General features: G+C 57.8%; 4 protein-coding genes across 7 annotated transcripts in view; 3 read left to right on the forward strand and 1 right to left on the reverse strand.

The window, feature by feature from the left end:
• Positions 1 to 6,569, forward strand: part of LOC102383137 (histone H2A.V) — a 12,464-nt gene extending 5,895 nt beyond the window's left edge. The window contains exons 1-5 of one of the 3 annotated variants that reach the window (XM_014523420.2): positions 616 to 669; positions 1,919 to 1,996; positions 3,116 to 3,229; positions 5,034 to 5,163; positions 6,236 to 6,569. In XM_014523420.2, the coding sequence (XP_014378906.2) occupies positions 631 to 669; positions 1,919 to 1,996; positions 3,116 to 3,229; positions 5,034 to 5,163; positions 6,236 to 6,297 (423 nt within the window). In that variant the 5' untranslated portion in view covers positions 616 to 630 and the 3' untranslated portion in view covers positions 6,298 to 6,569. Of the gene's footprint in view, positions 1 to 615; positions 670 to 1,219; positions 1,244 to 1,918; positions 1,997 to 3,115; positions 3,230 to 5,033; positions 5,164 to 6,235 lie in introns of those variants that run through there. The other 2 variants (XM_025212806.1, XM_025212805.1) reach the window with 2 other exon arrangements.
• Positions 6,570 to 6,708: 139 nt separating this feature from the next.
• On the reverse strand, positions 6,709 to 11,457 carry POLM (DNA polymerase mu). 2 transcript variants are annotated; one of them, XM_014523429.2, is made up of 11 exons: positions 11,204 to 11,457; positions 10,881 to 11,064; positions 10,710 to 10,799; positions 10,379 to 10,549; positions 9,821 to 9,892; positions 9,440 to 9,560; positions 9,179 to 9,311; positions 8,982 to 9,084; positions 8,592 to 8,819; positions 7,728 to 7,811; positions 6,709 to 7,296 (listed from the first exon to the last, which is right to left on the reverse strand). In XM_014523429.2, the coding sequence occupies exons 1-11, from the start codon at positions 11,389 to 11,391 to the stop codon at positions 7,210 to 7,212; spliced, it is 1,461 nt and encodes a 486-aa protein (XP_014378915.1). In that variant the 5' UTR covers positions 11,392 to 11,457; the 3' UTR covers positions 6,709 to 7,209. The 2 variants fall into 2 exon arrangements, with proteins under 2 accessions (XP_014378915.1, XP_025068576.1); XM_025212791.1 differs by lacking the exon at positions 9,179 to 9,311.
• A 2,274-nt stretch (positions 11,458 to 13,731) lies between these two features.
• On the forward strand, positions 13,732 to 15,463 carry LOC106722603 (SH2 domain-containing protein 6). The gene is made up of 6 exons (XM_025212807.1): positions 13,732 to 13,758; positions 13,877 to 13,925; positions 14,016 to 14,053; positions 14,221 to 14,304; positions 14,794 to 14,982; positions 15,103 to 15,463. The coding sequence occupies exons 3-6, from the start codon at positions 14,048 to 14,050 to the stop codon at positions 15,217 to 15,219; spliced, it is 396 nt and encodes a 131-aa protein (XP_025068592.1). The 5' UTR covers positions 13,732 to 13,758; positions 13,877 to 13,925; positions 14,016 to 14,047; the 3' UTR covers positions 15,220 to 15,463.
• An 8,119-nt stretch (positions 15,464 to 23,582) lies between these two features.
• MAT2A (methionine adenosyltransferase 2A) overlaps positions 23,583 to 23,799 on the forward strand; it is an 8,260-nt gene continuing 8,043 nt past the window's right edge. The window contains exon 1 of the mRNA XM_006031183.2: positions 23,583 to 23,750. Coding sequence (XP_006031245.1) covers positions 23,660 to 23,750 — 91 coding nt within the window. The 5' untranslated portion in view covers positions 23,583 to 23,659. The remainder of the gene's footprint in view (positions 23,751 to 23,799) is intronic.

Here is a 23,799-nt window from a genome sequence, read left to right on the forward strand (position 1 = left end):
CTCTTTCCTTGGTAGAATCTCTCTTTTTGCTTTGGGGGTTTCTTTCCCCTTCTGAAGAGACACTGGAGATTGGCAGGAGACTTGTTCCAGATCCGCTTCTAGCATCCTTCTTCAAGAGGCCACCTGTCAGTTTGGCTTTCAGTGAAGCCTGGATGGATACGTGGTCTTTTCCATAGGTCACTCTCTTCCTCAAAGAGGCTCTCTTCTCCCTAAGGTGTCTGGTGGAAGAAGCCAGCCACGGTTTCTCTCTTGGAAGTAGCCCAAACAGGTCTTGTTGTGAAGTGTGACCTGCTGGGATCTCCAACCTTCCGGGGTTGGTGCAATTACTTCAGAGAATATTCTCTTGAACTGAGCTTCTATCCTTCTGGGATGCAAGGGAGTACGGTGGCAGCAGGGAAGATCTGGGGCTAGTTCTGCAAAGCGATTGTTTCTGAATGCTTTAAGCCTGGGCCCTTGGCTATTTAAGCCTGTGAATGTCGAGTTTCCTAATTGGAAACTGCAGTCGATTATTAGCTGCCCCTATGGCAATTTTGTGTTTCAACTCTGTTTGCAGAAGGCTATACTGACTTGGTATCTCAGGCCTGGTCGGTAGCAGCCTCAAGGCCAAATGGTGAGGAGCAGGGAGGGGAGATGATAGTGATCCCAGGGAAAGGACCCAGAAGTTGCTGGGTAAGAAAGTTACGATAATGCCTGTGTAAACCCTGATGCTTTGGCAGGGATTTCTCCATTGGCTTTGCGCTGTTCAGTGTTCTCTGTCCCCTGCCAGCCCCTAAGAAACCAGTCTAAAAGACTCCCTGCTTACTGTTCTATGCTTCTCTAAGATTTCTCAGTCAGGGCAGTGAGAGCTAATGCAGTCTCTACTGTAGCTGTGCAAGTAGCTGATTGCCCAAACCCACCTCTTGCAAAACCATGGCACCAGCAGGTGGCTGCTGGCAATACAAAATATCCCAGTACCCTCAAAGAACACATGGGCCTGAAAGCTCTCCCACTCCCTGCAAAGGCAAAAGCGGCAAAACATTGGTGACTTAGGCTGAAAAGTTAGTTTCAGGGGTTCGTTTGTGATAATGCTAAGCACTGGACGAGCCCAGGGGGGAATAACAGTTGCCAGCGCACAGATCAGAGCAAGGAGGTAATCTCTTGCAGTTTGGCAGAGGCTGGGATTAGATGAAGGGTCAGAGCCTGGCTGTCTCAGAAGTATCTCCTCACCGCATTGCCAGCTTGACATACAGAATCAATGTACAAGGTGTGTCTCCACCATGGACTGGAAGGAGCAGGGCTATGTCTAAGCCTTTGGCACTTTATCTTTGCTCACTTCCCTTTGGCATGAGGTTTGGGGAGCATAAATGATGGCTGCAGTCCAAAGGGGGTAGAAAATCAGGCAGGGATTGGGGCCTTCAGATGCATTAGCCAGTTCAGGGAAGAGGTCTTTGGCAAAGAAGCAAGTGGAACTCATCTACAGTATTTCAGGGGGCTGTGAAAGACATTAGCCTGTGCAAAGCTAGAGCAGCTGCTGTACCTACATCCTGCCCAATTGTGCCTGGCTTGGAGGTCACCTCAAGGAGGAGGGGGCAGTTTGGGTCGTGGCTTCTTACATCCATGCTTGGAAACTGTCCTGTCCTTGCACTCCCACATTGCAGCATAGAGAGCTCTGAATACATATAGAATCATCAGTGAGTCCTCTCTAGAAGCATTCCTTCCATGACTACTGCATGCCAATGGTGGACTTACTTTGATGGATTTCTCCCACATTTTGTGTGTTGTAGGTATATGGGTTCCAGGCGTGAAGAAATGAGGCTAGGCCCTTTTGGCACTCAGATGTAACGGTGCCAGCAAGGGGAATCGCCATGACATTTCCCCCTCCCTGCATGGTCATATGTGGAGTTTAGCATCTTAATTCTTGCTCTTCTGTCTTGGGCAGGCTGGCGGCAAGGCTGGAAAAGACAGCGGGAAGGCCAAGGCAAAGGCGGTGTCTCGCTCACAACGAGCTGGACTGCAGGTAATGTGACACCCAGTGGTTGCTAGCATCCATCAGCTTCCACTTTCCTCCTCCTAAATGCCTCATCTTCCAAGGTGCCAGTTCTCCTAATTCTATGCTGAAACCTCACTTTCCAGCTGTAAAAGCAGGTGCCAAAGTTTTCCCATGACTCACTTCATCCTGCTTTCCTTCCTGCTCCTCTGACCATCCCACATGAGTTAAAAATTACACCACTCCTTGAAAATGGCTTGTTGGGTATCGCTGTGTAATTAAACTGTGGTAGTGGGGTGATTGGATAGCTTAGAAATCACACTTTTCCCATGATGCCTCTGGTGTAGCACCCAGGAATTAGCAAGCTGCATCAGGTGGAGCTAGAGTGAAAGCCAAACCCTCAGCTGTTGCATGCTGGGGGCAAGTTTAGTTTGTCCCAGAATCATGGAGAGGTTACAGCTAGGCCAGTTCCCTGCCTGAGTCTGTACTGTTCTGAGCACGGGGGTGGGTAGGGAAATTCCTTCCTGACCCTAATGCAGTGTCTGTCCAGGACCCTCCAGGGTCGAGTCCCAGCAGGAGCATTGGCATAGTCCAGTCACAGTCCCCAGCCTGGGCTACAGCCAGCACCCAATGCCTCTGAGGGAGGCCTTCGGACATGTAGCAGATTGTGGGGGGGTGGTTTAATTCCCTCCCACCTCCATACAGTGACCAGCAAAGTGTGGGAAAGCCCCATAGTAGAACACGGGCATCACTACACCTAGAACACCCAGTGGCTGCCCAACCTTTCCTTGACCGCCACCAGTGATGGAGAGTCCACAGCTCCCCTGTGCATAGACCTAGCTATGCCTAGTTCACCCCAACCTGTGACTGTTCAGTCTCTCCTTGAACACTTCCAATGATGGAGAGTTCACAGCTCTTCTAGGCGTCTGTTCCACAGACCCATTGAATAAACCTCATAAGTGTAAGAGCCTGTGGCTTCACTGAACTGAAGCATGCACCTTTTATCTGCATGCATTTGCATGCAGCATTCTGCTGCGGGAAATCTTTATTGCTTTGGCATCGGTCCTCCTCCTCTTCCCCCCGGTTAACAACTGTTAGCACCACGCCTTTGGCTTTGCTCTCCAGTGCCTAACGAGTTGTCTGCTTCAGTTCCCAGTGGGCCGGATCCACAGACACTTGAAGACCCGTACCACAAGCCACGGGCGAGTGGGTGCCACGGCTGCTGTGTACAGCGCTGCTATCCTCGAGTATCTCACCGCTGAGGTAGGTTCTGAAGAGTGCGGGGCAGGCTACCGGTGCTAGGCAGTTCCATGGGGCACAACTCGGCCCCTCCTGCCATCACAGCACCCTCTGGGGAAGGAGCATTTGGGCTGCATCAGTGTATTTGGAAGCAGTCAAACCAGCCAATGCGTTGGCTCAGAGCGGCTGGGAGCCAGGGCAGAGTGCAGCTAAGTAACCAATTGGAAATAATATATTTGAATATATTCATAGCCATTTGTAAGCCAGGCAGGCTGTGACTACAGAGGCTTGTTCCTTTTCTTAGCAAAGCTAAACCCTCCCAATCAAGCATCTGCTCTTGGAAACTTCCAGGAGTTTATAATCCCCCCACTCCTTTCCCCCCCCCACTTCCCCTGCTGCAGCTTGAGGCTGTTGCTCCTAGTCCTGTCCCCTACAGCTGCAGAGAAAACCCATCTTCATCTTCTACAAAAGCTCTCCAGGTCTTTGAAGCCTGTGATCAAACCCACTCATAGTCTTCTCTAGACTAAATCACACTTTCTCTGTCAGCATATACCCTATAAGTTTGCTTCCCAGGCCTTGCCCCATTGATATTGGTCTGCTCTGGGCTTTCCAACCTGCCCCCATCTTTCCTGAAGCACGTGACCCAGAACTGGATGCAGTAAAACATTGGAGATTTGTGGGTATCATTTCCTCTTCCTCCCTCCCTCCCCCCCACCCCCTTTCCCACCCCAAGCAAACACTGCCCTTTAGGCTAATTCCCCTTTTAACTCAGAAAGTCCCTGGTTAGGCCCAACTGTTTGGGCTTGGAGACCTCTTGGAAGCCATATTATTCTGTTGGCTTTTTCAAGCAGCTTGTTCTAGTTTCAGCGCTCTGTCCTGAGCCCAGTTAGCATGGGGACCTTGGAACAGATCAGGGGCCTTTCAGATTGTATTGGTGTGGTGATGACACGGGGTGGGTTTTTCTGAGTAGGCTTGTGGTGGTGATTGTGTGTGGTGGCCAGCTAAAATGGTCTCTTAGCTGTTACCACCCAGCAAAGAGATCTGGACAGGTGGCTATGAACATCAGTTCAGCAGCTGCCAAGGCAAACAACAGGTTGGGGATGATGGAGCTGTGAACACAACAAAGTATCTTTATGCCCCTTTGTAAATCCCTGGGGCAGCCACACCTCGAAGACTGCCCTGGTCTGGGTCTGGTACCAACATCACCAAAAGGAGATAGAAGTAGAGAAAGTCGAGAGAGGCAACAAGGATGGTAAGTGTTAGGGAGGGACCACCAAATGGAGAGACTAAAGAGGCTAATGAGAGAGAAGGATAGATGGAGCATGGGGTGGACAGATGGATAGACAGATAATATGTGGGGTGCATAGATGGATGGATGGCTATACATATGGAGGGTAGGTGGGTGGGTGGATGGATGGATAGACGGACAGTGTGAGATGGGTAGACAGAATGGGATGGACAGACGAACAGCCAGGCCTGTTCAGGCTTGAGTGGAGCCAGGATCAGGGTTTCCAAAGTCCGAGCTGGCAAAGATTAAGTCAGGAGGTGTCGATTGCTGCTGTCTCCCCCGGACAAGGGCACCATGACACTGGCAATCTGAAGCCAGTGTGAAGCAGTTCTGTTGCCCCATGGGGAATTCGGGTGGAGGAAATCTCCAGTGCCCCTCCCTTCCAGGCTCAGCTCCCTGCCACCACACGATATAGGAGAAAAGGCAAGCTTGCCCTAGAGTTTGAGCCAGTCTCTGGCAGCTCTTATGGTCAGCAGCAGGTGGCCAGATATCCTGCCCCACTTGCTTGCTGCTAACAGGCTCCCCCTCGCTCTTTGCCAGGTGCTGGAGTTGGCGGGCAACGCGTCCAAGGACCTCAAAGTCAAGCGCATCACCCCTCGCCACTTGCAGCTCGCCATCCGTGGGGACGAAGAGTTGGATTCTCTCATCAAAGCCACCATTGCCGGTGGAGGTATGTGTAGGTAGCCCATAAGGTTGGGGGGGCAGAGTGCTGCCAGCTAGACGGGGCCAATCTTGGGTTCCCTTTGGCTTGGTGCTGCTTCAGCTCAACCTTGGCAGAGAGCCACCAAGCCCAGGTACAGTGTAGTTTGGCGTCTGCCCCCTGTCTGCCAAGGTGAGTCCATGCCCCCTCCCTCACCTGCCTCTGCCCCCGCCCCCCCATGTCAGGGGGCCTATGGATGGGGGGATGATGGGCACCCGCTGTGCCTGCAGCTCCTGTCACAGCTGAGCCTGAAGCCTGCCAGATCAGGCCCCAGGGGGCCTGGTACCATCCTTTCCTGCTCCTGTGTGCCAGAATTGGATCCTGGGGCCAACTCCTCCCACCCACAAGCACTGGGATTGGGCCCCAGAGGCCCAGTGCTGCCCCCTTCTCAGTCCCCCTCACCAGGATTAGTTCCCAGGGGCTATGGCATTCCCCCCTCACATCCCCCATGTGCCAGAATCTACAGCTGTGGCCTGCCACCCCCTTCCCAGCCTTGTGTGCTGGGATTGGGCCCTTTGTATCACCACCTTGTAGCCACCCACACAAGGATTGGTCCCCAGGGTCCCTAGCACCACGCCCTCCTTCCCCTGTACAACAGGATCGATCTCATGGGGTCCCAGTGCTGACCCTTGTGCATGGCAATTGGTCTGTGGGGACTGTGGTGCTGCTTCCTGACCCTTCCACAGAGGGATTTTTCCCTGAGGGCACCCCCTCCTGCCCCTGTGCACTAGGACTGGGCTCCAGGGAGCTGTGGTGCCACCCCCTCCTGCTCCCATATGTCAGGATTGGACCCCAGTGCTGCCCCCTCCTGGTCTCCCAGACAGGGATTGGACCCTAGGGCCTGGCCTGGCCCCCTACACACTAGGATTGGTTAGCATGTGGGTCTGGAAGCTTGGCAGCACCAATCTCCTGTATCTATCAGCTCCATAGCTCTCCTCCTCCAATGCAGCTGGACTCACGAGGGGAGGGGTGGGGAGCACGAGGCCACCCTAGGGCCCCATGGCTTCCCCCAGCCCCCTGCTTACTCCCACTGTGTCTGCAGGCGTCATCCCACACATCCACAAGTCTCTGATCGGAAAGAAGGGTCAGCAGAAGACTGCGTAGGGGGGGCACTGCCGCCGCCGCCCTCGCCCTCTCTGTCGTTGTACTGTATGGACCTGGGCCGGATGAAATCTGGGGACATGTGGAATCTTTTTTTAAACAAGCTAGGTAACCGGAAGAGCATAGACGAGCGCCCGTAGACGTGAGCTAAACCTTTGTATGTCCTCTAGACAGACAGAACCCCCCCCACCCTCCCAGTCCCTGTCACGTGGCAGCAATTGGCGTGTTGATTGGCTTAGGTTTCTCCCGTGTGTTTTATACAGACAAAAAAAAAAGGACCTGATAAAGCGTTTTCTACAATCTGTCTGGGCGTGTGATGTTGGGGTGCAATGGGGTTGTGCCCCCTGGGCCTTGCCAACCTCGACGGGCACCCCTCCAAGACTGTGGTGGGGACTGGGGGCAACCTAGTTCCCTGTGGATAGGTCTATAGTGACAAGCATGGGAGGGGGGGATGAAACCAGGTGTCTCTCCAGGTCAGCAGGCAAGGGTGGGGGATCCATGACTGGCGTGTACCGGAGACATTGGCACTGTGGATGGGTTAGCACTGATGCACCCCTGCCCCTGCTTGGAGCTTGGTACCCACTGGTGAGGCAAACACCAGGGCAGTATGGGGCAGCCACGCTCCATGGCCCTAAGCTGGACATAAACCCTGGCATCAAGCCCCAGACACTGTGCCCAAGGGAGACCAGGATAAAGGGCATCAGTCCCTGCCTGGGAGTGCACCTAGCTCTGAGAGGCTCTGCCCCCTAGGGTGTGAGAGGGGACAGCCCCAACAGGCTCTGCCCACTGGGGAGGGTCCTGAGACTGCCTCCAGCCCTAGCAGAGAGGTTAGCCCTACCTAGGCCCAGTTCAAATCAGCATCAGATGTGGGTCATGATGGGGTATGGTCAGGGGGTTTATTTGTCTGGGGTGAGGTCAGGCATTGCGGAGGGTGGGGGGAATGTAGTCCAGGCCCAGGTGCTGGAAGATCTCCTCCTCTGAGCTTGCTGGTAGGAAGGTGCCCTGTGGAGACAAGGTAAGGTGGGGTGGGGTGGGGCAGAGCCAGACCCCCACCCCAGCATCCTACTATGCACATGGCCAACCTCACACCCAAGCATCACCACAGAACCCAGGTAAAATAGTTGTCACATTTTGGCATCCCACTGTTCACTGAGGCACTCCTTCCATCCTTCCCCATACTCCAACAAGGCACTCCTCACAGCCCTTCAGCATTCCACAGTGCACTGGGGCACTCCCTCCACACCCCACAGTGCACTGGGGCACTTCACACAGCCCTGCAGCATCCCATAGTGCATGGGGTCATCCCCATAGCCAGGCACCACCTCAGAGCCCTGCCCTACCCCAACCTTCCAGCATGTACCAGGGCACCCTCCTATAGCCATGCTGGGAACCTGAGCCCTCCTCCAGCATCCCATGATGTCCTGCAGCTATACCTGCTGCATGTTGTAGAGCCCGTGGCTGTTGAGCACCATCTCCCGCTTATGCCGGGCAAAGCGCCGTAGCTCCCGCTCAAAGTGCTGGGGGGGGGAGGGCAGTTAGTGCTGCAGCGGCATGGGTCAGGCAGATCCAATCCCACTCCCTGGTGCCCTCATAGCTATACAGCTGCATCCCCCAGGTTCCCTCTCAACCCGGGTAAAAAGGGCTAACAGATCTAGGACCCAGCACCAGTCTCTGGACTAGACCACGGATCTAGAACATCCTGCACCATATGACCAAGACTGGACCTAGAACCCACTGCAGCATGTAGCAGGGTGATGGTCAACCCCTCTGGATTCCAGGCATCTAGAACCCTGCTACAAAGGTCTGTGTGTTCTGACACAGGACCATAGAGTTCCCTCACCTAGAACATGTGGCAAGGAGCTAAATTCCACTGTAATGTGTCCCAGCTGTGATCTAGAATGAAAGCCTTGACCTAAAACAGCATGCAGCCAAGCAGGAGCATGGAGTGACCTAGAACCCACTTGGCCTGGAACGAGTCCTGACTCAGACCCCAGGATGTGCAGCTGCCCGGGAGGATGGAGTGATCTTGAGCCCAACTGTTAAGTGTCCCAGCTATGACCTGCAACTGGAGGGCACTGGCCTGGGACATGCAGCTCCCTGGAAGAATGGCGTGATCTAAAACCCACTGCAAGGTATCCCAGGATCATCTGGGACAAATGACCTAGAATCCAGGACAGGCAACCCTCCAGGAGGCTGGAGCAATCTGAGCTGGGCTGCACTGAACCCAGCATGTACCACAGCGACCTGGAACCCCAAGGGCTGAATTAGAACCCCCATCCACCCCCTGGGGCACTTACACGGGAGCCAGTCCAACCGAGCAGGGCAAAGGGCAGCTGGCTGTGGGGAACGACAACCAGGTCCAGGCGCACAGCCCGCCAGGCCCGCACCCCGGTGCCTGTTGCGGGCAGCACCAGGCGCAGGATGGTGAAGCAGCGCTCAAAGCGGTCCAGGGGCCCACAGCTGGAAGAGGGCTCCGCTGTGGTGGTGTAGCTGCTGTGCTGGCTGTGCTGGTACAGCAGGAGACCCTGGGGGTGGGGAGAGAGATGGGGTGGGCAGGGAACCCAGCTGTCTGGGCTCCCTCTGCCCTGTAACTAGACCCCACTCCACAACATGAAGTCCTCGCAAGTCCTGCCCCTTCCCTGCAGCCTAGCCAGTCAGCTGTCCCTGCCCCCTGAGGCCCCACTCACCTGCTCCTCCAACCAGGCAACAAGAGGGCCCAGCAGTCCCACCTCACGGCCCTCCTCAGGGTGCGACAGCAGCAGGTCCACGTCATGGCCATGGGGTTTGCCTCTGCAGCAGAGGGGAAGGGTCAAAGGATGGGGGCCTGGCCTGGCCTGCTGCTGCTTAGGGGCAGGGCCAGGCCCCAGGAGAGGGGAACAGTTACCTTCGGAAGCCCCCAGCCAGTGTGACAGAGGCGTTGGGCAGCAGGCGGGCAGCAGCATCCAGCACCAGGCACGCCAGGCCCTCGGCCTCAGCCCGGCCCACAGGTACAGCCAGGTCCTCAAAGCATTCCACCCCTGTGGGGGATACTGCTGAGACCACACCTGGCTGTGCCCCTCACTCCCGACCCATAGCCCCTGCCCACTCCCCCTCAGCTCTGCTGGTGCCCTCTGACCTGCAGCCCCCTGCTTGCCCCCCCTCTCACCTGCCTGCTGCTCCCTGGTCAGCCGGGTCCCGTGCGACTGCAGATCCCCCAGTGACCGCAGCCCCTCCCGGTACCAGCGGTCAGCTGTCCGGACCCCAACCCCAAAGATCTGGGTGAACAGCTAGGAAGGAAGGGAAGGCAGCGAGACACAGTAAGAAACCAGCTACTGCTCCTCAGAGGAGCCACAATGGGGCAGACACAGATCCACAAAGAGCCAGGAGAGGGCAGCAGTAGGCATTGTTCTGGCCAGCCCCACTGCCCCTCGCTCCCACCCTGCAGCCCCCTGCTTCTGCCCTTGCCCCCCTCCCCAAGCCCTGCCGGTGCCCCTCATTCCAGGCCCACAACCCCCCGACCAACTCCATCTCCTGCTGACCCCGGTACCTTCATGGTCTGGTATCGCTCTGACTGTTTCACTGCCTCCACCTCTGCACAGACCCCATCCTCCAGCACCTCCTGCCCGGGAGACAGCCCCAAGCTCAGTTTTAGTGGGGCAAGTGCTGCACATCTGGACTGAGGGGAACCTAGGGCTGGGGGGGGCAGGGGGCTGTGGGTTGGGAGTGAGGGGCACGGTCAGGGTTGGTGGAAGTTGGCTGTGCCTGCTGCCCTCCGGTGGCCAAATGTTCAACTGCAACCCCAAGCCCTGGCCTGGTTGGGACGGGGGACTTCTGGGGGCTCAGGAGCTAGCAGGGAGTGAAGGGCACCGACTGGGCTGGGAGGGCAGGGGGCTGTGGGTCAGGAGTTAGGGGCAGCAGCCAGGCTACAGGGGGCAGGAAGCTGTGGGTCAGAAGTGAGGGGCAACAGCACAGCTGAGGGGTGGGGGCAGAGGGCTTCAGGTTGGGAGTGAAGGGCTGAGTCAGGAGTGGGAATACTGGCCAGGCTGGTGGGGGGCAAGGAGCTACAGGCTGAGAGTGAGGGGCACCATCAGGGCTGGAAAGGTACCTGAAGGACACGGTGGGAGTGCCCCCCGATGCCGGGCAGGCCGCTAAGCTCATGCGTACCCCGCAGGGCTCGAGGCAGGCAGCGCAGTACAGAGGCAGCGCGGGTGAATGCCAGGCCTCGTGCCTCTTCACCCTCAAACAGGGCAGCTTCTGCCAGAGTCTCCAGTGCCATCTGCAGGGGAGTCACCATGGTACCAGGAGCAGCCACCAGGGGGCAGTGAGGAGCACTGCATGCCCCCCTCTCCCCCCAGTAGCTGACACCCACTCCCACCTGCTTGCTACCCATGGGACCTGGGGAGAACCCAGCATCCAGGTGACCCTTGTGTCCATACCACGAGGGCAGGGTGGGGGTGGTCCAGGGGGGTGCGGCGCTGGCAGGCATAGGGCGCCACCTGCAGGCTGGGCTCCACAGTCACTGTTACCTGGGGGACGAGAAGGTGAGAGTCAGTGCCTGGTACGGGGGGATCCCCAGCCCCCCAAAGCCTTCAATAACCCCTGCTCACCTGGAGGCGATGCCGTGGCTCGACGGGCACAGGCTGCCCAGCGCTGATGCTTTCGGTCAGCCAGCTCAGGTCCAACATGGCTGGTTGGGGGCCGGGACCCCCAACCCCTCCACGCTCCCGTGCCAGCCACGCAGCTGCCTCATCCCCCGTCAGCTGCTCAGCCACCACGTGGGTCAATGCTGCACTGGGGGACAGTACCTGGGGGGTTAGTATCAGGGACCTTCCCCCACCCCGCCACCAACCCCCAGCCCTGCTGGTGCCCCTCACTCCTGACCCACAGCCCCTGGCAGTCCCCTGCAGCAGATTCCCAGGGGAGCTCTCACCTGCGGGGCCCATCCACACGGAACCCCCGAGCCCGGGCCAGGCGAGTGAGGAAGGCACAACGTGAGGCCCCCATGCGCCGCTGCACCAGGCACAGCACCAGCCCCCCTGGGGCCCCCGCCACCTCAGCCTGGCCCTCGGCCCCCACGGGCACCTGCTTCCGCCGCCGCTTGGGGGGCACCAGAGCCATGGCTGGGGCTGGGAAGAGGCCCTCAGGGGATTGTGGGTAATGGGGGGAGTTGGGGCAAGGCCTGCAAAGGATTGTGGGTAGTGTGGAGGCAATACAGACCCTGGGGAGAGGCCCTCAGGAGACTGTGGGTAGCTGGGGGGGGGGGGGGGGAAGAAGCCTGCAGGAGGTTGTGGGTAGTAAAGAGTGATATCAGGGGAGAGGCTTGCAAGGGATTGTGGGTAGGAGGCGGGCACTGGGCTGGAGGGTCACTGTATGGTAGGAAGTGCAGGCAGCTCAGGCCCAGGCGCTGGGGGTGGGACTAGGAGGTATGGCCAGGCCTGGAGGGGCGTGGTCAGCCCTAGCTAGGACAGGGCCTGGGCAAGGGGGCGTGGTTGAATGGAGATGCAAAGCAGGTCATTTGCATAGATGTTACATGACCCCTGCACCTGGGGGTGGCAGCAGGGGGGCAGGGAGGTGCCCCCCACCCCTTCCTGCTGCCCATGCAAATCCCAGCACAAAGCTAGGTGGTGCCAGACTGGAGCGGGCATTGCTGGCACAGCAGTGCTGCGATGGTGAGTGCCAGGCTGAGGGGTGCCAGGGGCCCCTCACTCCTGCCCTTACACTGGGGCGCTGGGGGTGCCTGCCTCCTTTGAGGGGGCTGGAGCCCTCTGGGGAGCCTGTGATAGCCTGTGTTTCCTTGCAGAGCCTGCCTGGTGTGCCCCGGAGCCTGTAAGTAACCACCCGGATGCCTTCTCATGGGTGGCAGGGGGCAGGCAAAGGGGTGGGGGTAGTGCCCAGGGGGGACAGGTGCTCACAGGGCGCTGCTGTGTGCCCTGCCCACAGGTCTCGGCCCCCACCACCACCGCCCAAGCGACCAGGTAGGTGCCAGCGGCTTGGGGGGAGGGGGCTGGGTTCTGGGTGCCCCCATCCCAACATGACCCGGGGCAGCCAGATTCCCAGCATGCCCTGGGGTGGGAAAGGGGCACAGCCTCACCTGGGCGCCTGCCTGTGTTACAGACACCTGGGAGCACCTGGTAAGTACTGCCCCACCCTCTGCCCACCTGGCCCTACCCTGGTACCCCACAAATGCCCCACCCACTCTTAGCCCGCCCCTGGGCCACTTTGTCCTGCCTACCCCCAGCCCAAAGGTGAGGACCCCTCCCACTTCACGCCCCACCCCCTTGGTCCTCCCTAGAGCCCTCTGAGACACTGCCCACCCCCTTTGGCCCCACCCCATAGGCACCCCAAAGCCCCACCCATTCCCCTAGCCCTGCCCCTTGACCACCTGATGCCCCACACATTCTCCCTAGCCATGTCCCTTCAAACCCTAAGGCTTTGCCCATTCACACTGGCCCCTCCCCTTGGTCCTGAGGCCCTGCCCCTCCCCTGGACAGTTCCCGGCAGCATGTTCTCCTCTCACCAACAGCGTGGTGAAGAGCCACCGGCCCCTGATGAGGAAGACATGTATGAGGTGCCCCCCTGTGAAGGGCTGCTCCGCTGGGTGGCACCTGCCCAGGCTCAGCTGCTGCCTGAGGGAACCTACCTGGGTAAGGGGGTGATGTGGGGCACTAGGCGGCATGGAGACAGGGAGTGAGGGGGTCAGGAGGCACAAGGGGGACATGGAGGCAGGAGGCACTATGGAGCATGGGGCCGGGGGGAAGGGGGCACTAGGGGCCACGGATGCAGGAGGTGACAGAGGCAGGGGGCATGGGGGCAGGTAGTGGGTGGGCTTGGGAGGGCAGACCTGGGGAGCTGGGGGCACTCCCCAACCCCTTTGCTGTCCACAGACCATACCTGGGCACGGCGCAGTTCGGAGCCTGCCCCCTGCCTGCCCCCAGCCAGGGTGAGTCCATGCCCTCTCCCTTGCCCACCTCTGGCCCCCCTATGTCAGTGGGGGCTGTGGATGGGTGTTTGACAGGCACCTGCTGTGTCTGCAGCTCCTGTCGGCGGTGAGCCTGGCACCCACCGCCGAGGAAGAGGAGGAGGAAGTTGAGGGGTGGGGGGCCATGCCCTCCTCTACCCGCCGCAGCTCCCTGCCCACCCTGGGCCTGGCCATGCTCAGATGTAGGTGGGCAGTCACAGGGGAGAGCAGGGGGTTGGTGGGGCTTCTTGAGTGGTGGGAATTATTGAGAGGATGAGTTCCATTCATGCCATCTTTGCCGGCAGGTGCCAACCCAGACCCCTTGAAGCGCAAGGTAACATCCCCCTCTCCCCTGTGGGTCAGAGTCTCCATGCTGCCCATGTGTGCAGGGATGCCTCCCCCCAGTACCTGGGCAGGGCTGGCTCTGTTCTATCCATTGGGAAACTGAGGCACATGGCACCAAGGCACATGGCACCAAGAACTGGGGGAGAACCTGGGAGCCTTGGGGAGAAAACCCAAGCATCCAGGTTTGGAGATGGCCACCCCCACCCCCAGGTCTGGGCAGGGAGCACCCAGCTGAGGGGTGTGGATGGCATGTGGCAGCTGGGACCACCCTGCCCACTGATAATCAGGGTCTCTTTCCAGGAGGGGCCTCTTGAGGATGCAACCTACGTGCAGTTCCAGCCTCCCCCAGGTGAGTGCCCCCCATGTTCCTCAGCCCTGCCAGTGCCCCTCATTCCCAACCTGCAGCCCCCCCCATAACCTTGTGTCCTGTCTCTTCCAGCCCCCTGCTGCCTTGAGGGGAGTGGGTCCCCCATGGAGGTAAGTACCCCACCCTAAGGCAATGGGGGCCTCTCAGGTACCTGATCCTCCCCACAGGGGTAAGTGCCAGGCAGAGGGAGTATTTCTGGGCATGCAGAGATTGGCTGGGGGGAGTTGGGGGGGGGAAGGGGCAGGGTTGTCTTGACCCTCCCCTCCCATGCCCACAGGACCCTGAGCTCTGTGCCCAGCCCTGGTATGCAGGAAGCTGTGACCGGCAAACAGCTGAGACTGCCCTGCTCTATGCCAATAAGGTACCCCTCCCACCCTGGACACCTGGGTTCTCTCCCCTGCTTGGAGGGGGGCTGGGATCCAGCGGGATTGAGTTGACCGGGGACTGGGGAGCCAGGACGCCTGAGTTCTCTCCCTGCTCTGGGAAGAGGATGGGGTGTGGTGCTTAGAGTCAGAGCAGTCTGTGAGGCCCAGGTGCCTGGGTTCACTACCTAGCTCCAGGTCAGGTTAGTGGTTAGAACACAGACTAGGGGATCAGGACACCTGGGATCTCTCCCTAGCTCCAGGGTGGGGTGGGGGGCTGGGATGCCTGGGTTCCCTCCCTAGCTCTAAGAGGGCCATAGTGGTTAGAGCAAGCGGGAGGGCAGAGTCCAAGACTTCTGGGTTCTCTCCCACTCAGCTGCTGCCTCCCCACTGCCTTTAGTCCCCTGCTTGCCTGCCTGCTTTGGTTTCCCCTAAACCCAATGGGGAGCAGCCCCCCTGGTGGTGGTGACCCCTGCTCCTGCCCCCAGGATGGTGCCTACCTTGTGCGGCGCTCTGGGCGTGGCGGTCCCCAGCCCTACACCTTGGCTGTACTCCTGGGTGCCCGTGTCTACAACATCCCTGTGCGCTTGATTCCAGGGCCCCGGCCCTTTGCCTTGGGTCGCACCAACGCCTGCCCAGAGGTGGGTGCCCAGCTGGGATGTGCCCAGTGCCAAGGGGTGAGGGCTGGGATATCCTAGGGGGGTGGGGGCTGGCCATGCTGAGCACCCCCCAGTGCCAGGGGCTTGGGGTCCCAGCCTGGCCCCCCTGACCACCCTCCCCCTTCCACATGCACACAGCTCTTTCCCAGTGTGCCCAGTATGGTCTGGCACTACATGCAGCACCCCCTCGTGCTGGTGGATGGTACCACTTGCGCCCGCCAGCACACCCGCCTGCTCTACCCTGTGAAGCCCTGAGTGCCTGGTGGGGAGGGGGCACCCAGTGCCACCCCAGCCCCTTCCCCTTCCCTGCCAGCCTCAGCCCTGCAGCTGTGACCAGTGTCAGGGTAGAGCAACAATGGCAGGCCTCAGGCTGGGAGGCAGTCTGGGAGCCCTCCCTCCTCCCCCACCCCCAGCTGATGCCAAGCCAGCCAGGACACCTGCATCCTTGCTGTACCCACTTCCTCCTTGTCCCCAGCTGGGGGGTCACAATAAACAGTGTTTAGCTTCAGTTTCCCCCTTCTGGAGTTGGCACTAGACAGCCCTTGGATTAACCCACTTACAGGGTGTGGCCTCCCACACCCAACTTCACTTGCTCCCCCACTGCCAGGTACCCCCCATCCCCTCAGGCAGTAACCCCCACCCAAGCCTGGAGTCTGCCCACAGCCAGTCTTTGCTTCCCCCAGGCAGAATCAGACCCCAACAGGAGCCCAAACAAGGCTCCTGGGCAGGGGGGCTTCCCTTCAGCCAGTTTCAGTGTACAGCATGAGGTAGAGGGGGAGAAGAGCTGGTAGCTGGCCCCAGCCCAGCAGCTTCCAAGCCCAGCCCCTGCCTGGATCCCCCTGCCTCCAGGCCAGGGCTATTTATACCAGGGCAGAATTCAGAATAGCCCCGTGTGGCCTCCCCGCTGTCTACAGTGAGCGGATCGGGAGTGGGGGTGATTCCCAGAGAGGGAAGTTCAGGCTGGCGGTGCCTCTTGCACCTGTTCCTCTACCCATGTGATCCCACTTGCCCCCCCCTACAGCAGCCAGTCAGCAGCTTGGCCAGCCTGCATTTGGTGTAGCGGGTGTATCCCAGCCCCTAGGGGACAAGTCCCTGACAGCTTGGCAGGCAGTGCGGACAATGAGGATCATGCCTTGATTCCCCTAGAAGAGATGAGAGGCATCAGGCACCGAGTGATCGATGCTGGGGTGGGGGAAGGGGGGTGATCAGAAGCCTCGTTCTAGCAGGGGGGAAAGCTGCTGGGAATCTGGATTTGGGCGGAAAGTTAAGTTGGAGTTTGGTCCCCTACCCCTCCCAGGCCGGGCCTCTGTGCCTGTCAGGTGCCAGCCTCAGAGTGTATAAACCGGAGGTGAGTTGATCCTCATGGCCCCATGGCACTTGGAGTGGGGTGAGAGTGGGAGAAACAGGGAAGGTGGCTCCCCTGCTGGGAATGCTAGGCCCCACAACGTCTGCACCTGCTCCCCTCTCTGCCTTTCTGTCTCCCCCGCTCCAGCCAGATGTGTGGGGGAGCTACCCCTTGGTGCTTAGCTCACCTGGGAGGTGGGTGAGGTTGCAGCTGGGTCAAGTCAGCACGGCTTTTGTTTAGGCTGCACACATGAATCCTGCAATTAGAAGCAGCCACCATCAGAGTGATCGCAACTTCCAGGAAGCCTGGCCCAGCCCTGACGCCCATCGCCTGGGGTTTGGGTGGGGGGAGAAGGGAGCCTAGAGCTGGGAATTAGCCTGGCATCTTCCCCCCTCCCCCCAATACCCTACACATCTTCCCACAACTGACCCCTTGCTCACACGTGAGGCAGACAAAGCAGAAGGATTTGTCCCCACTGGAGGCTTCCTTAATCATGGTGCAGGGAGGAGGGGTTATATCCTCGCCCCTTAACCCCTCTGGAAAAGCTGGAGCTGGTGGATTTACTGGCATGGGTGATACCTCCTGAGAAAGGTGTGGAGGGAGAACAACAGGGCCATGTAGATGGTTTCCCATGATGCAAAACACTGCCGGGGTTCACTGGGGGGCAATTTGTGGGAGGAAGAGCAGTGGCAAAGGAGAAATTGAAGCAGGAAAGGCAAAAATAGCATTGGTGTGGGAATCAGGGCTGACTGGGTGGCATGAAGTGTGTGTGGGGGGGTGGAAAACTGTGGGGTCTACTTCCTCTTAGCTCCCCCCACCCCAAGTCTCTGCTGTAGAGTGGGGCATGGCCAGGGGCTGGGACAGTTAATGTGTCCTGATCTCGCTGCACATACCTGGGTTCCAGTAACACAGAGAGACTGGAGACACTCCCACACCTGGGCTAAGCAAAGAGGCTCTAGATCTTGCATCAGCCTGGTGGCAGAGAACTGCCAGGCCATACTGACCTCCTGAGCCCTGGGGCATGGGTGTGGGGGTGCACCGACCTGCTGTGCTGGCCAGAGCCAGTCGGGCACCAGCAATAGGCAAGATCATGGCTTGGTTGCATCATGCAGCTGTAGGGTTCGGATGGCGGGGGGCATAGAGCACAGCTAGCCTCTTCCTGGCACCCAGAGGAGGGACATTCACTGAGCACCAATCCCACAGCTCCCTCCTATGTGGCCTCAGTCACCTCTCTCAGGCCCAGCAAGTGGGGTAGCAGCAGGACACTAAAGGAAGGTGCCATGGGGCTGGTGAGGGGGCCGTGAATGGGTCCCCCCCAGCTCCTAATCCAATCCCTGTGAGGCAGGGAGCAGGCCTGATCTATCCCTGCCCCCTGCCACAGACTTGGCCCAAGACAGCTGGCAGAGAGCTAGACACACAACAGGCCCCCACCACCTTGGATCTTCAAGTGAATGGGGGTGCTGGCAACCCCACAGCCCAGGCCAGGCCCATGGGTCTGACGGGGGCTCCGGGGATGTGGGGCAGGATCCAGCCCAGAGAATTCCTCTTGGAAAGAGTAACTGATAGGGGTAGGATCTCAGGATCCAGACACCCTTTGGGGACAGAAACGGGGCTGAGCCCCAAGCCATGAGCTCCCAGGCTCATCCCCTCAGGGGACTAGAAGAGGTCACCTACTGAGCATGGAGACCTCTAGAAAGCTTATTAATTAGCACCTCGCCTTAACAAGCCATCCTCAGAGCCCAGGAAGCACCATCTATGCCTGCTTGGGTCCCAACAATGCTGGCTGGGGCAGGGTGAGGCCGGGTACCTTGCGTGTGTATTGCCAAGGACTTTGTCCTGGGCAAAGATTGTGTCACCATGGGTGGGTGGAGCTGGGAAGGGCTGGGGGGACTGGGAGGGCAGTGGGGGTTGAGGGCCAGGGAGTGACTAATAATGATCACAGGCAGCTGGTGATAGGGCCTTGCCTGGGTCGGGTGCCATGGGGAGAGGCCTGGATTGAGCAATCAAAGAGGTTAATGCCCCCCTCCCTGGGGCAACATCAGGTCTGCTTGGAGGAGGCAGACCCAGCCTTGGAGACACAGCATGTCAAGCCCATTGCTTTAATCCAATGCCCCCCCCTCCCCCACTCTCCTGCAATGCTTCTAGTAGTCTCAGGATCAGGACACCTTTGTTTTAGGAGGACTTTATCAGCAGAGCAGAAGTTGACAAGGAAAGAGGTCCCATGGAAGGTGTGCACTGTCTGTCACTGGAGATATGTGAGGAGAGGTTGGACAGCCACTGGTTGGGGATGATCTATGCCTGTGTTCTGCTTTGGGGATTTCCCAAGGCTTCCCTGCTTGTTGGCAGGGGGCTGGGAGGGAATTAACACACCTCCGCCTCCCCACCCCCCTTGCTGCTACATGTGTCAGGGGGTTTTAAGCCTTCCTCAAAAGCACTAGGTGTTGGCTGCAGTCCAGGCTGGGGATGGCAACCCGTCTATGCCAGTGCTCCTGCTAGGGCTCAGACCCAGAGGTTCCTAGCTAGAGGGTCCTGCTCAGGCTCAGACTGATACTGCATTGGGGTCAAGGAGGAGTTTTCCCCTTGCTCAGTCTGGTACAGATTGGGGAAAGTTCTTGCTTTCCTTTGTAGTAGGGCAGGGCCTCTCCCTGGGATGTCTAAAGCATCTATTAACAAGCTGTGCCCCCACTGCTTTCCCTGTGGCAGGGTCAGGTGTGATGTCTGGTGTAGTGTCAGGGTTGACGGTAGCTTTATCAAGAGGTTGATGGATTTGTATGGGATGGTTTGGACAGGGCTGATCCTACCTCAGGCAGGGAGTTGGACTAGACCTCTCCCTGTGACCTCTGGAGGTCCCTTCCAGCTCCACTTCCCTATGAGTCTATGATTCCTTTTCCCAGCCTCCTGTTTATTTTCATACCTGTCTAGCTTCCCCCGCAGCTTGCTGCCTTCTCCCATTATCCCTCCAGGAAGCTGGAGGATGCTGAAGTCAATGGAGGAGACAGATCTGTTAGGGAAAACCAAATCTCTGTAGACACTGGGTGGATAAGAGGGGTGGGGGCAATGAGAAGCATGGCGGACCATTGCTGCACTGTGCTTCTTCAGTGTCAGGGGGGGGGGGGGGTGTTGTTTGCTCAGTATTTTCCCCCCACCAATCAAAGCCTCTTTTTAAAGGGTCAGGAATGCAAGTCCAGCATTCTGGGAAGGCGGAGGTCATGGAGACAGTATCCCCAGATGGGATTGCTCTTAGTGCTCTTCAGTTCCCATCCACTAAGTGCTCTCTCCGCCATGGGAGGTGGTATCTTGGGGCAGCCCAGGGAGCTGGGCTCATCTCTGTACAACCCCCTGAACCCTTCTTTTACTGGATCCATGCCAACTAACAGGAGGTTCTGAACAGATGATTCACTGTGTTAAGTGGAGCAAGAATAGATGACCTATGGAGGACCCTTCCAGTCCTACTGCTTCAGGATTTGTGTCAAGCTGATACCTTAGAGACTAACTGGCTCAGAGGAGTATGAGTGTTCAGATGTTGAAAGGAACGTGTGGGTGTGTAGGCTGGGGGCAGGTTCCAGGCCTACAACAAATGAGAAAGCATCATGACTGTGGACATGTTGTCTGGCCTGGTAAGAGGCAGATGTAAAATTCTGGTTGTGGAAATATGACCGTGGAAAAGGTGTGGGATAAATTTGGGGCATGGACCAGAGAGCCTGCCTGAGAAGCTTGCTTGGGTCCCAGGAGAACTGCAATCACCCTGGGACCACATTGTGGGCTTGTCCTCTGCTCAGAACATCCCCAACCTTTGCCCCAAATGCAGGAAACAAGGGCACTTGGTAGCAGAGCACCAATGCATCCCTGGCCTTGCGTACCCAAGGCAAAAGCTGCTATGCCAAGGATTGTGAACACGGATGGCATTGCAATATCCCTGGGGGGTACAGCTTTCAAGAAGGCCCCAAATCCTTCCTAACGGCTGTGCAAAAAAAGAAAATTTAAAAAAGCAGAAAAAGGCAGCACAGAGGCAAACAGGAAGACAAAGGAAGGGACAGAAAAGGGAAAGCGAGGCAGGAAGGAACAGAGAGGAAGGAAAGGAGACAGAGTCCCAGAAGAGGGAAGCAGCCATGCCTTAGTCAGGGGGCATGTGTCGTGTGTGTCCCCCCCCTCCGCAGCAGCCAGTCAGTGACGGGGGGAGGATCCCACTCCCCGGCTGGCACTTGCAAGGGGGGCACCAGCACTCCAGCCTGCCCCTCATTGCCATCTCCTAGGCGGGGAGCACAGCCGGTCAGGGGGTACACCAGCGCTCTCAGGGGGTGCGCGTGCACCCCCATGTGCCCCCTACATGTTGCCACTGGAAGAAGCCCCATAGAAAATAAAAAGCAAGCTAGCACATACCTGGTGGAAAGAGACACACCAGGAACCAGAGGTGTGACCTCAGACCAGTCCAAAATGTCACTGATTGCGAACAAGTTTGCAACAGTCAAGGATTGCTCACCCCATGGCTTGGTTGCAGCTCGTTGTCTATGAGCAGTTTTGCTTCAAGGTATCTCTGTACAGCCTTTGGTTTGTGCCAGGCTTCTGTTTCCGAGCCTGCAAAAGATGGGAGAAATCATGCTTTTTAAAACGTTTCCCCCGGCATTTAAAAAAAAATGAAAGGCATTATAACATTTCCAGCTCTATTTGATTATAATTGACACTGGAACCTGCAGGCAAGGGGACATACAGGAACAATGGAAGAAAGGAGGAAAGAAAAGGCCTTGGATCATCTATCTCTAAACTCCATCTCTGGCCAGGCTTTTTGTTTTGTTTTTTCCACAGCATCTGACCTTTTTAAACACTAATTGCACCTGAAATGCAGCCACTGGCAATACAGATCCATGTGTTTATCTCAGGGCAAGGGCAGAAGTGGCTGTGTACGTCTCTTATCATTTGTTCTGGGCACAAGATATCCCAGTGAACCAGCAGATGTAAACCTGGCCTTATCTTTGCCCAGTCGCATTTGTCAGGCTGGTGTGGACATTTATAAACAAGGGGGGATGCTGACTGCATGTGACGGAGAGGCAAGTCAGCAGAGGTTGCGTACTAGAGGAAAACGCAGAGGCTTGCAGCTCTGGCTTTTACTGGGCATCTCTGCCGCTGGCCCGAGAGGATAAAAGCCAAATAAATGCAGGCTGCAAATGCAGCTGCCGTTGGCATTTTTCCGGGCGGCCCTGGGATCAGAGGCAGAGCTTATAAATGTTACAGGTCTTGCCACATGGTTCCACAAGGCCACAGAGCCCTATCTTGAACCCAGTCTTTGCCCCTAGATGGACTCCTGTGTGCCTCCAGCTCCAGCGTCAGCCTCATCCTAGTCCAGCCTTCCCAAATCCACCTTACTGTGATCAAATGGCTGCTTCCATCCTAAAGGCCTGGGAGCTAGGATTGACCCCTGCTGCCTGCCACTGGGTTTGGCAAGCAAGTGTTCTCCAACGCCTGCCATTTTGAGCATGGAGGATGCCCAGGCATAGTGGGGCCTGGCATGTGGCAGTGGGCCCACATGGCTTGGCAAGGCCTCTGGTGCAAGCAAAGCCCTGTCAGGCTCTCCTCAGCCTTTTTTTTTTGTTATAAAAGATATTTCTATATAGAGATTTATATATATACATCCTCTACCATAAACTTTCCATCACACATCCTAAAACTACATTAAGAAACTTACGCTTTCCGTTACAATAAACACACCTACTTCCCTGTGCCTCTGCACACCCACCCTCCACCCTCACCTACCCAAATTACAGTCCTTTAGTCCAAACCCCAATTTGGGGTTTACATTCTCAGTTCATTCACTGTCCTTGTTGCAATCGATGTCGCTGTCACTTCCGCTGCTGCTGATCCTGTTGTAGTCCTTGCTGTCTCCAGGTCCAGTGGCGTGTCTGTCCTCTTTGTTCTCTTTGTCCACTTCCCCTCCCGGGGGTCTTTAAACAACCTGCGCCAGGTGCCGCTTTTCCAGATGAAGTTGGCTACGTCCTCTCCACCCTCGCTCACCGATTTCCGGTGGTAGGACTGAAGTTCGCTCAGAAAGATTTTAACACAATCTGTTTCCTTGAGCTCGGCGTGCCTGTATAACAGCAGGTTCCTGCACTGCCACAGGGCGCTTCTGACACAGGACACAAATTGGTTGAAGTGCGTTACCTGGGACCGCTTTCACTCAGTCAAGTGTCCGTACAGCGCTGCCTCCCTTGTCATCAACCTGACTCCTCTCACTCCTTCAAGGACTTGTTTTACCTTTTCCCACACACCCGTGGCATACGGACAGTGCCATAGGAGGTGGTCCATGATCTCTGCTTCTTTTTGGCAAGTTTCCCTGGGGCAATTGAGTCAAATCCCTGGTCCTTCCTTGTACCTCCACGCCCTCACTGGGAGCGCTCGGTGCATTATCAACCAGCTTAAGTCCCCGTGGTCCTTGCAGACATCCTTGTGGAAGATCCGGTTCCAGACAGTTTGGCCGTCCTCATTGGAGAGCGTCTCCATGGTCGATAGTTTGTCTCTACGCCTGACTGCCCTCCGTATCTTTTTGTGGTTGGACATAGTCTAACCCGTACTCGCACTCAGCCACTGGCGTCCGTGCTTCTGCCATGTTCAAGATGGTAGCCAGGCACACCATTAGCAGGACCCACTCAGAGAAGGGCTCCAAAGGCTGGGCAAGGAGTGACATGGTACCGTATTTATTGCCGGGAAGTGGGGGCGGGCGTGCTCCAGCCCTGTGAGGGGAAGGCAAATGACCAGGGGCTCGGCGGCTGTGGGGCTGCTCTGCACAGTGGACAATAGAAAGACCGAGACCTAAACCAAGATGGCTGCCAGGCCGCCTTACGGCTCTCCTCACCTCGCAGCTGTAGGGAGACTGGGCCTGCGCAGAAGCAGCCCCGCTCTATCCGGAAAGCGGGAGCGACAGTGGCCCGCAGGAAAGGGAACAGCCCTTAGTGCGCAGGCGCAGGAGCGCTCCCGCCTGCCTCCCCTCGCTTCCAGTGTCTGGGATTAATCCACTAGGCAGACACGGGGAGGGGGAGGCTGATGCTTTGCCCCTCTACTCCTTTCCCTGAATCCCTGTGGAGAACTGCCTCCCCGCTTAGTAAGTGACGTCCCATCATTAACCAGACGGTGTGGACACGGAGGGGGGATCGCCTAGCCCCCGCCCGCCTCTCTCCCCCCCGCAACAAAATGGTTCGTTCCAAGCGCCCCCACCCACGGATTGGTGCAACGGGGAGGGCGGGGCTGGTGGGCGGGGCCCGGGAGGATATAAATACCGGTGGCTCGACGGGCGCCGCTCTCACTTAGCCAAGCCTGCCGCTGCGACCTGCTCTCTCTTTGCCTTTTGCTCACGGTGCCGCCATGAACGGGCAGCTTAACGGCTTCCATGAGGCCTTCATCGAGGAGGGCAGCTTCCTTTTCACCTCCGAGTCCGTGGGGGAAGGGCACCCAGGTCAGCCCCGGTGGGAGCGGAGCGGGGGGGGGGGGACAGAGCCCGGGGG

Source organism: Alligator sinensis, unplaced genomic scaffold (genome assembly GCF_000455745.1).
Source record: "Alligator sinensis unplaced genomic scaffold, ASM45574v1 scaffold453_1, whole genome shotgun sequence".
NCBI classification, from domain to species: Eukaryota; Metazoa; Chordata; order Crocodylia; family Alligatoridae; genus Alligator; species Alligator sinensis.

Coding starts and splice junctions, on each gene's coding strand:
- POLM (XM_014523429.2), bottom strand. CDS start 11,391: ATGGCTCTGGTGCCCCCCAAGCGGCGGCGGAAGCAGGTGCCCGTGGGG. Junction 9,561..9,820: donor AGCGATACCAGACCATGAAG/GTACCGGGGTCA, acceptor CTTCCTTCCTAG/CTGTTCACCCAGATCTTTGG. Junction 9,085..9,178: donor CTGGCTGGGGGCTTCCGAAG/GTAACTGTTCCC, acceptor CCTCTGCTGCAG/AGGCAAACCCCATGGCCATG.
- LOC106722603 (XM_025212807.1), top strand. Junction 14,305..14,793: donor CCCTGCTCTATGCCAATAAG/GTACCCCTCCCA, acceptor TCCTGCCCCCAG/GATGGTGCCTACCTTGTGCG. Junction 14,983..15,102: donor GATGTGCCCAGTGCCAAGGG/GTGAGGGCTGGG, acceptor ACATGCACACAG/CTCTTTCCCAGTGTGCCCAG.